The sequence below is a fragment of the Lolium perenne genome, chromosome 4, assembly GCF_019359855.2.
Source record: "Lolium perenne isolate Kyuss_39 chromosome 4, Kyuss_2.0, whole genome shotgun sequence".
Classification (NCBI taxonomy): domain Eukaryota; kingdom Viridiplantae; phylum Streptophyta; class Magnoliopsida; order Poales; family Poaceae; genus Lolium; species Lolium perenne.
This window is the reverse complement of record NC_067247.2, coordinates 289,211,822-289,224,867: the sequence shown is the minus strand read 5'-3', so window position 1 is coordinate 289,224,867 and position 13,046 is coordinate 289,211,822. Positions and strand designations below refer to the sequence as shown.

At 48.4% G+C, this 13,046-nt stretch overlaps 1 protein-coding gene and 2 long non-coding RNA genes across 3 annotated transcripts; 1 reads left to right on the top strand and 2 right to left on the bottom strand.

Annotated features, from left to right (window-relative positions):
• Nucleotides 1-212: 212 nt before the first annotated feature.
• LOC139830188 (uncharacterized) lies at nucleotides 213-2,001 on the top strand. The gene is made up of 3 exons (XM_071818189.1): nucleotides 213-311; nucleotides 479-1,312; nucleotides 1,411-2,001. The coding sequence occupies exons 1-3, from the start codon at nucleotides 213-215 to the stop codon at nucleotides 1,999-2,001; spliced, it is 1,524 nt and encodes a 507-aa protein (XP_071674290.1).
• A 762-nt stretch (nucleotides 2,002-2,763) lies between these two features.
• LOC139839154 (uncharacterized) lies at nucleotides 2,764-4,663 on the bottom strand. Its single transcript, XR_011756852.1, has 2 exons — nucleotides 4,327-4,663; nucleotides 2,764-3,012 (listed from the first exon to the last, which is right to left on the bottom strand). It is a non-coding gene; the product is annotated as an uncharacterized lncRNA (long non-coding RNA).
• A 2,154-nt stretch (nucleotides 4,664-6,817) lies between these two features.
• On the bottom strand, nucleotides 6,818-8,613 carry LOC139830663 (uncharacterized). Its single transcript, XR_011743691.1, has 2 exons — nucleotides 8,357-8,613; nucleotides 6,818-7,042 (listed from the first exon to the last, which is right to left on the bottom strand). It is a non-coding gene; the product is annotated as an uncharacterized lncRNA (long non-coding RNA).
• Between the last annotated feature and the right edge of the window lie 4,433 nt (nucleotides 8,614-13,046).

The following is a 13,046-nucleotide window of genomic DNA, read 5'->3' as shown; positions in this document are numbered from 1 at the left end:
GCTTGCTCGACACCTCGGTGGAACAGACACACTCGCTGGACTTGGACTTTCTGGGCACAGCCTCAGAGGACCTCTCTGAGCTCTAGGTGGCGTTTACTGAGGAGGAGGTCTAAGAGGTGATCAGGCATCTTCCGCCGGGAAAGGCCCCCGGGCCCGACGGGTTCACGGCTGAGTTCTTGCAGAAGTGCTAGGGTGTGGTCAAGGCTGACTTCATGGCGGCCTTTGACAAGATACTCACGATGTGTGGGCGCGGATTTCAGGGCCTCAACCAGGCCTTGCTGGTTCTGCTGCCCAAGCGCCTGGACGCTATGGTGCTAGGTGATTATAGGCCGATAAGTCTAATCCACATTTTCGCCAAGTTGGTGGCGAAAACTTTGGCTACTAGATAGCCCCCCCGGCTGGAGTCGCAGGTGGATCGTAACCAATGCGCTTCAGTCGCGAACGATGCATTCATGACAACTTCATGTTGGTCCAACAGACAGCTAAATTCCTGCAGCGGGGAAAGGAGCTGAGGGTGATGCTTAAGCTGGATATAGCTCGCGCTTTCGGGTCGGTATCCTGGGGATTCCTTATGGAGATTCTCCAGAAGATCGGGTTCGGGCCGAGATTCTGGGAGCTCGTCTCCTTACTGCTCGCCACGGCTAGTACTCGGGTGATGCTCAATGGCGATCCAGGCCCCTCGATTTGGCATCGGAGGGGACTGAGACAGGGCGACCCCTTTTCACCATTATTTTTTGTCTTGGTGATGAACTCGCTCAACAAGGTACTTGCCAAGGCCGCCGGGCTGGGTATGCTGCAATGGTTGGCGCGGCGTGACTTGGTGACATCCATGTCGCTATATGCGGATGATGTGGTGATATTTTGTCACCCGGATGAGACGGAGTTGCATGCGGTTCAAGGCATTCTGGAGCTCTTCGGACATGCCTCCGGCTTGCACACCAACTTCGCTAAGTGCTCGGTGTACCCCATAGCTTGTTCTGACGAGCAGGCCGTGGGCGCTGTGGAACTCATTGAGTGCCAGCTAGCGCATTTTCCGGTGAAGTACCTAGGTATCCCTCTGTCTACCAGGCGACTGACGGCTGAGTCATTCAAACCACTTTTGGACAGACTAGCCGACAAGCTGCTGGCGTGGCGTGCATCTATGATGCTGCGTGCAGGGCGCTTGGCGCTGATCCGCGTGGTGCTTGCGGCGATCCCGCTGCACCAGTTGATGGTACTGGGACTGAACAAGAAGACGCTTAAGCGGGTCCACAAGATCCTACGCGGGTTCCTCTGGGAGGGCAGGGCAGAGGCCAACGGAGGTCACTGCCACGTGAATTGGGCTAGGGTGTGCCGACCACTTAACCTGGGTGGCTCGAAATCCCAGACCTCGCATGGATGGCTATCAGCCTTAGGGTGCGCTGGCTGTAGAGGATGCGCACGAACCCCCTACGACCGCGGCGCAGGCTGGACATGCAGTTCTCGAAGGCGGAGTTGGACATATCTGCGGCATCCACTGCGATGGTGGTGGGCAACGGAGAGTCCGCTCTCTTCTGGGAGGACAGATGGGTGGACGACAGATCCATCAAGGAGTTGGCGCCGGAGGTATATGCGCTGGTACCTAAACGACACATGATGTTGCGTACAGTACGCGAGGCACTGCTAGACCGCACTTGGATCCCGAACATAGCTAGAACACCTAGCACCCTTGCACTATGGCAATACATACAACTATGGGGCAGGCTAAGGGAGCTCCAGCTTTCGGCGGAACAAGACAGGATGAACTGGAGATGGACGATGGATGGCCAGTACACCTCCCAGTCTTGCTATGAGGCCCTTTTTCACGGGGTGATCGCCTCAGCATCTTGGGAGCTAAACTGGAGATCCTGGGCACCTCTGAGGGTGAAATTCTTTATCTGGATGGCCTGCCTTGACAGGTGTTGGACGGTGAGAGGCTGGCGCGTCGTGGCCTACCACATATGCTCAGATTCCCACTCTGTGATCCGTCTAAGGAGACAATGACACATCTACTCACCGGATGCCCATTCTCCAGGACGGTCTGGTACGAGGTCCTCTCCTGGATCCGATCCACTTCGGGGCCTCCTTCGGAGGGAGCCTTCACGGAGTGGTGGTTGATAACCCACAAGTATAGGGGATTGCAACAGTCTTCGAGGGAAGTAAAACCCAAATTTATTGATTCGACACAAGGGGAGGTAAAGAATACTTATAAGCCTTAACAATTGAGTTGTCAATTCAGCTGCACCTGGAAAAGCACTAGTAATAGGGGTGATCTGAAAGCAGCAGTAATATGAGAGCAATAGTAACAGTAACACAGCAGCAGTAATAGTAACACAGAGGCAATGGCACCAGAAAATAGTTGATACTACTTCCAATGACATATAGAACGAGTATACGATGATGAAAGATGGACCGGGGTTCCCAGCTATCTTCACTAGTGGTAACTCTCCAATAACAAGTGACAAGTGTTGGGTGAACAAATTACAGTTGGGCAATTGATAGGATTGAAATAGCATTAAGACAGAACATCAAGATTATTAATCATGTAGGCATGTTTTCCATATATAGTTATACGTGCTCGCAATGAGAAACTTGCATAACATCTTTTGTCCTACCAGCCGGTGGTAGCTGTGACGCCCCGGAACCGGTACCATGAGGATTCCAGCGATTCCGCCAAAATCCGCACGATATCGATTCTGAGACGCCCTCCGACACGACGTGCGCGACAATTCACACACGTGATGCTAGAGGAATTAACACGAGCGGTAACATTACAACAGGATTACAATAGCGCCCACAAGAAACATATATTACAACAACGACTCCAACGAGTCAAGATACAAATATACAATACAAAGATCTAAATCATACAGAAGATCGAATACGTCCGAGTACGGACAAGATACAAATTGGACTAAGAGTCCTGAAGATAACCAGTGGCGTCCATAACCCTGCCCAGGCCAAGCCGGAAGGGTAACCTTGCTAACATCGTCTTCATCGAACATATCTTCATACCTGCCCGGTTATATCCCGTAGAAGCAGCAATAAGTACGGGTTCGTACTTAACAAGACTTCAAGACGTATAAGCATTCGTCAACCAGTCGTCCTTTGTACTTGAGGCACGCAGGGGACTTAGAGGACGCAAGAGGAACGTCATGGACAATATGGTGGGGTTAAGCGGCAGCGCGCAAGCACTAAAAACCTATAGAGACACTCTACAACATTCGTCTAATCAGAGAAGATGAGAGAGCGCATAAACTAACAATTCTATACTCTGCAAACATAACCCAACCGATATGTTCCCCCCTCGCAAGGAAGTACTTACAAAGCCACTCACACGGTTGTCAAGTTTTAATCATTTATTATTTAAGTTGTTCTATCTTACTATGCAAGTTATTAGTATTGAATCAACATGTGTAAGTTGTCTATGGTCGAGTCATACAGCTCCAAGTCGTCCATAACCGCGGACGCGGCTTATCGATAAGATTGTAACCCTGCAGGGGTGCCCAAATGTGCCCACACGCACGATCAACCCACTTACGACAGGTGGATATCACGACACGCACTCTCCTTCACTACAACAATGTCTAGGAAGCCAACTAACTAAGTTAACCCATTTCGGAGCCCGATCGAAACTCCGACGCGGACTTAGCTGTTTGCATCTACGGCATTCGGATGAAAACGGTGCCCGCAGGGTGAATCCATCTTCAGCAATACGTACCGCATCCTACGAGCGTGCAAGAGACAACGGGGTTACAAGGCAACATGGCTTCCCCAAGAGTAACATCATATCATCTGACCACAAAGAAACAAGCTTGCACGCCCGGGAGAAACAAAACAAACATCCAAACTAGTTGTGGCCACTGGAGAAAGCTGTAGATTCTGGCAGTGGTCGAGGGGAGACCCGGTAAGCATACCCACATGTGGTTAGAGCGCTCAGTTTCGGAACAGATAACAAGAACTCGGGGTCCTAAGATATTTAGGAAATACAAGTGAGCCGTCACAAAACAAGCAGCTGACCCACTGATGCCTCCGCTAAACAATTGTCAACAACTAAAGTAACCATGATTCTTCCCAACATATAACCCGATAGGATAACAACAACAGTAATGAGATAAAACAGCACTAGCATGCACTACGACTCGCAAGGGCAGACTCGATAACCAAATAATAGCCGTGGGAGGTGATGGTGGCAATATGGGCTGCTTAAGGTAACAAGTGGAAAGGACACGTGACAAGAACGCAACTTAAGGATAGCATGAGGGAGAAGGCAAAATAAAATAGGTGAGCGACTTCCGCAGGGGCAGAAGTATAGGGGAAAATGCTTGCCTGTTAAAGCTTGCCGAGGAACATCCGGAGAACTTGTCGTATCTCACCACACCACTTCGCGATCCTATCCGGGAAGAAGCAAATGCTGGAACACACAACGTATGCAAGTCTTACTACTATGGATAAAGAAGATCCAGCATGTTCATGATGATATGCATGACATGGCATAGATGGTGCAATGCATCTTATCCAATTTAATCGGAGTCGGAACCCCGGACACACAAATTAGGTTGGAGTTGCATTTCTACCGACAATTTTAAGTGTTGATTAGCATGGCAAGACATGGCAGGGGTGCGCTACTTCAATATTAAACGGAGCGGGGAAAACCATAGTTGGAAATCCAAAATACTCCGCATATATGTAAGGTGAACATGCACGACTATCAATGCGCGATATGATGCGAGATGCAAACAGATGAATGGATGACATATTAATGTTCCTTATGTTTTTCTGATCAATTTGCATATATAAAACATTTTATTTCGGGTTACGGTTCGGGAGATATGATTTTTGCAAGTTTATAACATTTTCTACCATTTTCCAGAAAACAGAAAAGATGCCGGGGTTTTCTCACCGAGGCAGAAGCTAGCCCAGGTCGCTGACCGGCGGGGCTAGGGAGGTGACGAGGCACTGACAAGGCGGAGATGTGCTGAGATGGCGTCAACAGACACTGAAGACAGGACCCCACCTGTCAGGATCGGAAAAAGATAAAAAAGGTTGTGTTTATCACACAGATAGAGGATTCGAACTCAGAATCTATTGATCCAGGACAAAGGAACGAACCAGACAGGCTAGGGTGTGTATGTTGATTAGACTGAGGCACGCGTCCTTTTGAAGCTGTTCACAACGGAGCTCGGGGCCAGGACGTCAATGGCGGAGCTCGCAGGTCCAGCATCGATCTCACGATTCCGCCTGAATCAGGGCACGGGAGGGGGCGCGTTCGACGCGGAAGATCACAAGGATGCGGGATCTGGTGGAGGTGAAGCCGGGGAGGCAACGTAGCAACACCGACAATGGGTACCTACGGCGACGGGCGGCGGTCAATGACGGCGGCGCGTCCAGGAGAAGAAACGGGAAGAGCGAGGGGTCTAGGAGACGCGGTTTCTCACCAGGAACGCGTTGAAGTGGTCGGCAAGGATAGGGGAGGTTGGTGGCTGCCGGAATCGGAGACGAAAGGGGCGAACTGCGCAGGGAATCGGCGACCTTGTGCTCGATTCGAGAAACTCTAGCTCGATTCCTTGCACACGGAGGAAGAGGACGACGAGGCGCATCTGTTGGTGGCTTCGGCTCAGCGAGGGGAGGTCTGCAGCGGCGCCGCCATGGCGAGGTGGAGATGCTACTGTGGTGTTTTTCTCCTTCGTTTGGTTACAGGGAAAGGAGCAAAGGGGTGGAGGAAAAAGGGGAGTGGCGGCGCGAGGGAGGGAGAAGGGCTAGGGTTTTCTGGCGCTGGGGTGGGGATAAAAGTAGAGGGGAGCAGGTGGGGAGTGGTGGTGCGGTGTGACGTCTGGTAGCCTCACGCCATTCTCGTGCTCGAGGAAGAAAAGGCAAAAGAGAAGAGGCCTCTGCGAAGGGGTACGGGCCGGTGAGGAAAAGAGTTGGGCCGGGCTGCCAGGCTCGGGCTGAGAGGAAAGAGAGGGGGACAGACTGGGCCAGGGAGAGAGAGGCCTATAGGAGGGGTTTGGGTTTTAAAATAAATAAATAAGAGAGGGTTGAATAAACCATATGAGAGGGAAGGCACAAAATAGTTTTTATTAAAAATAATTTTATTTGATAAAATCTTGTGGATGATATGATGCATGATGCACGATGATGCATAAAAAAAGGAACAAGCAAAACTAATAGGGTATATCCGGGGCTGTTACAATCGACACCACTAACAAGGAACCTCGCCCCGAGGTTCCACCTCAAGGTACGGGGGAGAGAGGTGAACTATCGGATCTTCTGGCGATGTGTCGAGCTCCTCGACACCACTAACAAGAATTCTTCCTCCAGGTTGATCGGGCGACACCACTAACAAGAAATCGTTGTTCCGTTGTTGATGATGGGGCTTTCGTCGGGACCTCCGAAGATCGGACCTAATAGGTGAAGGCATAGATCGTCCAACCCGAGTAGAAACCTAAGACTTTGAAAAACTCAGATAAGAGAGAAGAATCAAAACTCGCATAGGTAAGATGAGAAAGAATAGAGGTAAGGAGAAAAATCAGAGCTAATCAAAAGTATCCAACGAATTTTAGAAAATAGGTTTTGACACTAGACACATCGTCCGTTGGCAAGGTTATCCTAAAGGCTGGACTAGTGGGGTACCGTCAACCTGAGCTCTGATACCAACTTGTGACGCCCCGGAACCGGTACCATGAGGATTCCAGCGATTCCGCCAAAATCCGCACGATATCGATTCTGAGACGCCCTCCGACACGACGTGCGCGACAATTCACACACGTGATGCTAGAGGAATTAACACGAGCGGTAACATTACAACAGGATTACAATAGAGCCCACAAGAAACATATATTACAACAACGACTCCAACGAGTCAAGATACAAATATACAATACAAAGATCCAAATCATACAGAAGATCGAATACGTCCGAGTACGGACAAGATACAAATTGGACTAAGAGTCCTGAAGATAACCAGTGGCATCCATAACCCTGCCCAGGCCAAGCCGGAAGGGTAACCTTGCTAACATCGTCTTCATCGAACATATCTTCATACCTGCCCGGTTATATCCCGTAGAAGCAGCAATAAGTACGGGTTCGTACTTAACAAGACTTCAAGACGTATAAGCATTCGTCAACCAGTCGTCCTTTGTACTTGAGGCACGCAGGGGACTTAGAGGACGCAAGAGGAACGTCATGGACAATATGGTGGGGTTAAGCGGCAGCGCGCAAGCACTAAAAACCTATAGAGACACTCTACAACATTCGTCTAATCAGAGAAGATGAGAGAGCGCATAAACTAACAATTCTATACTCTGCAAACATAACCCAACCGATATGTTCCCCCCTCGCAAGGAAGTACTTACAAAGGCACTCACACGGTTGTCAAGTTTTAATCATTTATTATTTAAGTTGTTCTATCTTACTATGCAAGTTATTAGTATTGAATCAACATGTGTAAGTTGTCTATGGTCGAGTCATACAGCTCCAAGTCGTCCATAACCGCGGACGCGGCTTATCGATAAGATTGTAACCCTGCAGGGGTGCCCAAATGTGCCCACACGCATGATCAACCCACTTACGACAGGTGGATATCACGACACGCACTCTCCATCACTATAACAATGTCCAGGAAGCCACCTAACTAAGTTAACCCGTTTCGGAGCCCGATCGAAACTCCGACGCGGACTTAGCTGTTTGCGTCTACGGCTTTCGGATGAAAACAGTGCCCGCAGGGTGAATCCATCTTCAGCAATACGTACCGCATCCTACGAGCGTGCAAGAGACAACGGGGTTACAAGGCAACATGGCTTCCCCAAGAGTAACATCATATCATCTGACCACAAAGAAACAAGCTTGCACGCCCGGGAGAAACAAAACAAACATCCAAACTAGTTGTGGCCACTGGAGAAAGCTGTAGATTCCGGCAGTGGTCGAGGGGAGACCCGGTAAGCATACCCACATGTGGTTAGAGCGCTCAGTCTCGGAACAGATAACAAGAACTCGGGGTCCTGAGATATTTAGGAAACACAAGTGAGCCGTCACAAAACAAGCAGCTGACCCACTGATGCCTCCGCTAAACAATTATCAACAACTAAAGTAACCATGATTCTTCCCAACATATAACCCGATAGGATAACAACAACAGTAATGAGATAAAACAGCACTAGCATGCACTACGACTCGCAAGGGCAGACTCGATAACCAAATAATAGCCGTGGGAGGTGATGGTGGCAATATGGGCTGCTTAAGGTAACAAGTGGAAAGGACACGTGACAAGAACGCAACTTAAGGATAGCATGAGGGAGAAGGCAAAATAAAATAGGTGAGCGACTTCTGCAGGGGCAGAAGTATAGGGGAAAATGCTTGCCTGTTAAAGCTTGCCGAGGAACATCCGGAGAACTTGTCGTATCTCACCACACCACTTCGCGATCCTATCCGGGAAGAAGCAAATGCTGGAACACACAACGTATGCAAGTCTTACTACTACGGATAAAGAAGATCCAGCATGTTCATGATGATATGCATGACATGGCATAGATGGTGCAATGCATCTTATCCAATTTAATCGGAGTCGGAACCCCGGACACACAAATTAGGTTGGAGTTTCATTTCTACCGACAATTTTAAGTGTTGATTAGCATGGCAAGACATGGCAGGGGTGCGCTACTTCAATATTAAACAGAGCGGGGAAAACCATAGTTGGAAATCCAAAATACTCCGCATATATGTAAGGTGAACATGCACGACTATCAATGCGCGATATGATGCGAGATGCAAACAGATGAATGGATGACATATTAATGTTCCTTATGTTTTTCTGATCAATTTGCATATATAAAACATTTTATTTCGGGTTACGGTTCGGGAGATATGATTTTTGCAAGTTTATAACATTTTCTACCATTTTCCAGAAAACAGAAAAGATGCCGGGGTTTTCTCACCGAGGCAGAAGCTAGCCCGGGTCGCTGACCGGCGGGGCCAGGGAGGTGACGAGGCGCTGACAAGGCGGAGATGTGCTGAGATGGCGTCAACAGACACTGAAGACAGGACCCCACCTGTCAGGATCGGAAAAAGATAAAAAAGGTTGTGTTTATCACACAGATAGAGGATTCGAACTCAGGATCTATTCATCCAGGACAAAGGAACGAACCAGACAGGCTAGGGTGTGGATGTTGATTAGACTGAGGCACGCGTCCTTTTGAAGCTGTTCACAACGGAGCTCGGGGCCAGGACGTCAATGGCGGAGCTCGCAGGTCCAGCATCGATCTCACGATTCCGCCTGAATCAGGGCATGGGAGGGGGCGCGTTCGACGCGGAAGATCACAAGGATGCGGGATCTGGTGGAGGTGAAGCCGGGGAGGCAACGTAGCAACACCGACAACGGGTACCTACGGCGATGGGCGGCGGTCAATGACGGCGGCGCGTCCAGGAGAAGAAACAGGAAGAGCGAGGGGTCTAGGAGACGCGGTTTCTCACCAGGAACGCGTTGAAGTGGTCGGCAAGGATAGGGGAGGTTGGTGGCTGCCGGAATCGGAGACGAAAGGGGCGAACTGCGCAGGGAATCGGCGACCTTGTGCTCGATTCGAGAAACTCTAGCTCGATTCCTTGCACACGGAGGAAGAGGACGACGAGGCGCATCTGTTGGTGGCTTCGGCTCGGCGATGGGAGGTCTGCAGCGGCGCCGCCATGGCGAGGTGGAGATGCTACTGTGGTGTTTTTCTCCTTCGTTTGGTTACAGGGAAAGGAGCAAAGGGGTGGAGGAAAAAGGGGAGTGGCGGCGCGAGGGAGGGAGAAGGGCTAGGGTTTTCTGGCGCTGGGGTGGGGATAAAAGTAGAGGGGAGCAGGTGGGGAGTGGTGGTGCGGTGTGACGTCTGGTAGCCTCACGCCATTCTCGTGCTCGAGGAAGAAAAGGCAAAAGAGAAGAGGCCTCTGCGAAGGGGTACGGGCTGGGGAGGAAAAGAGTTGGGCCGGGCTGCCAGGCTCGGGCTGAGAGGAAAGAGAGGGAGACAGACTGGGCCAGGGAGAGAGAGGCCTATAGGAGGGGTTTGGGTTTTAAAATAAATAAATAAGAGAGGGTTGAATAAACCATATGAGAGGGAAGGCACAAAATAGTTTTTATTAAAAATAATTTTATTTGATAAAATCTTGTGGATGATATGATGCATGATGCACGATGATGCATAAAAAAAAGGAACAAGCAAAACTAATAGGGTATATCCGGGGCTGTTACAGTAGCCGGGCCTCAAGGGAATCTACTGGCAATTAAGGTATTCCTTTTAATAGAGCATCGGAGCAAAGTGATGTCTACGCACGCTTCTATTCCTGTAGACAGTGTTGGGCCTCCAAGAGCAGAGGTTTGTAGAACAGCAGCAAGTTTTCCCTTAAGTGGATCACCCAAGGTTTATCGAACTCAGGGAGGAAGAGGTCAAAGATATCCCTCTCAAGCAACCCTGCGATCACAATGCAAGAAGTCTCTTGTGTCCCCAACACACCTAATACACTTGTCAGATGTATAGGTGCACTAGTTCGGCGAAGAGATAGTGAGATGCAAGTAATATGGATGAGTATGAGTGGTAATACCAATCTGAATAAAATATGGCAGCGAGTAAACATGCAACAAAACAGTAAACAAACGGAGATTTGATGTGTGGAAACAAGGCCTAGGGATCCTACTTTCACTAGTGGACACTCTCAACAATGATCACATAATAGAACCACTCTACACTCCCTTGTTGGATGACAAACACCATTAATTGTGTAGGGCTACAAGAGCACCTCAATGCCGGAGTTAACAAGCTCCACAACATTCGATGTCCGTATTTAAATAACCTTAGAGTGCATGATAGACCAACGCAATTATACCGAGTACTAACATAGCATGCACACTGTCTCCGACAAGCTATGAAAGGGGGAATAAATCACATCAATACCATCATAGTAATATTTAACTTGATAATGTACAAGAGATCACAATCATAGCATATACCAAGTACTTCATGATGCACACACTGTCAACATTACATCATGGAGGAGGAATAAACTACTTTAATAACATCACTAGAGTAGCACATAGATGATATTCAACTAGATCACATAGAGAGAGAGATGAACCACATAGCTACAGCAGAGCCCTCAGCCTCGGGGGTGAATTACTCCCTCCTCATCATGGAAGACAGCGATGACGATGAAGATGTCGGTGGAGTCAATGGAGATGGCTCCGGGGGCAATTCCCCGTCCCAGCAGGGTGCCGGAACAGAGACTTCTGTCCCCCGAATTAGAGTTTCGTGATGGCGGCGGCATCACTGGAGTCTTTCTGGAGTTTCATCAATCGGTGTCGAAGATTTAGGTCACGAGGCATCTTATAGGCGAAGAGGCGGAGTCGGAAGAGTCCCGAGGGGTCCACCCCATAGGGTGGGGTGACCACCCCTTTGGCCGCGCCGACCTATTATGAGGAGGCCCTGGGCCTCCCCCTGGCTTGCCCTTTTGGCTCCGTGAGTCTTCCGGTGAAATAGAATTTCTGTGATTTTTCTGGATTTTTCCGAGCACTTTGGTTTTTGGGCCTTTTCTGCAATAAACAGACATAATAAACAGAAACTGGCACTGTGGCATCTTGTTAATAGGTTAGTCCAATAAATGCATAAATATGACATAAAGTGTGTATAACAATGATGAGGACCCTGCGACGTATGAAGAAGCGATGATGAGCCCAGATTCCAACAAATGGCAAGAAGCCATGAAATCCGAAATGGGATCCATGTATGATAACAAAGTATGGATTTTAATAGACTTACCTGATAGCCAAAAGGCTGTCGAGAATAAATGGATCTTCAAGAGAAAAACAGATGCTGATGGTAATATTACTGTCTATAAAGCTCGACTTGTCGCAAAGGGTTTCCGACAAATTCAAGGAGTTGACTACGATGAGACTTTCTCACCTGTAGTGAAGCTAAAATCTGTGAGGATTTTGTTAGCAATAGCTGCATTTTTCGATTATGAGATTTGGCAGATGGATGTCAAAACGGCGTTCCTTAATGGAGACATTGAGGAAGAGTTGTATATGGTACAACCCAAAGGTTTTGTCGATCCTAAAAATGATGACAAAGTATGCAAACTTCAGCGTTCAATCTATGGACTGAAGCAAGCATCAAGAAGTTGGAACCGACGCTTTGATAAGGTGATCAAAGACTTCGGGTTTATACAGTGTCATGGAGAGGCCTGTATTTACAAGAAAGTGAGTGGGAGCTCTGTAGCATTCCTGATATTATATGTAGATGACATATTATTGATCGGGAATGATATAGAACTATTAAGCAGTGTAAAAGGTTATTTGAATAATAGTTTTTCAATGAAATACCTTGGTGAAGCATCGTATATATTAGGCATTAAGATTTATAGAGATAGATCAAGATGCCTAATAGGGCTATCACAGAGTACATACCTGGACAAGATTCTAAAGAAGTTTAGAATGGACGAAAGTAAGAAAGGGTTCTTACCTATGTTACCAGGCAAGGTCTTGAGTAAGACTCAAGGACCGGCTACGGCAGAAGAAAGAGAAAGGATGAGTAATATCCCCTATGCCTCGGCAGTAGGATCTATCATGTATGCCATGCTATGTACTAGACCGGATATAGCACATGCTGTTAGTTTGACTAGCAGATATCAAAGTGATCCAGGAATGGAACACTCGACAGCGGTCAAGAATATCCTGAAGTACTTGAAAAGAACTAAGGATATGTTTCTTTGTTATGGAGGTGACCAAGAACTCGTTGTAAACGGTTACACCGATGCAAGTTGGAACACTGATCCTGATGACTCTAAGTCACAGTCTGGGTACGTGTTTATATTGAATGGTGCTGCAGTAAGCTGGGCAAGCTCGAAGCAGTGCACGGTGGCGAAGTCTTCAACAGAATCAGAGTACATAGCGGCTTCAGAGGCTTCATCAGAAGCGGTATGGATGAAGAGGTTCATTGTAGAGCTCGGTGTGGTTCCTAGTGCATTGGACCCATTAATCATTTATTGTGATAACATGGGTGCCATCGCCAATGCACAAGAGCCAA

Excerpts from the sequence above, each read along its gene's own strand:
- LOC139830188 (XM_071818189.1), top strand. The coding sequence starts at position 213 with ATGGCGGCCTTTGACAAGATACTCACGATGTGTGGGCGCGGATTTCAG. Across the intron at positions 312-478 it reads CCAAGCGCCTGGACGCTATG|ACAGCTAAATTCCTGCAGCG; the intron begins GTGCTAGGTGAT and ends TTGGTCCAACAG. Across the intron at positions 1,313-1,410 it reads CCAACGGAGGTCACTGCCAC|AGGATGCGCACGAACCCCCT; the intron begins GTGAATTGGGCT and ends CGCTGGCTGTAG.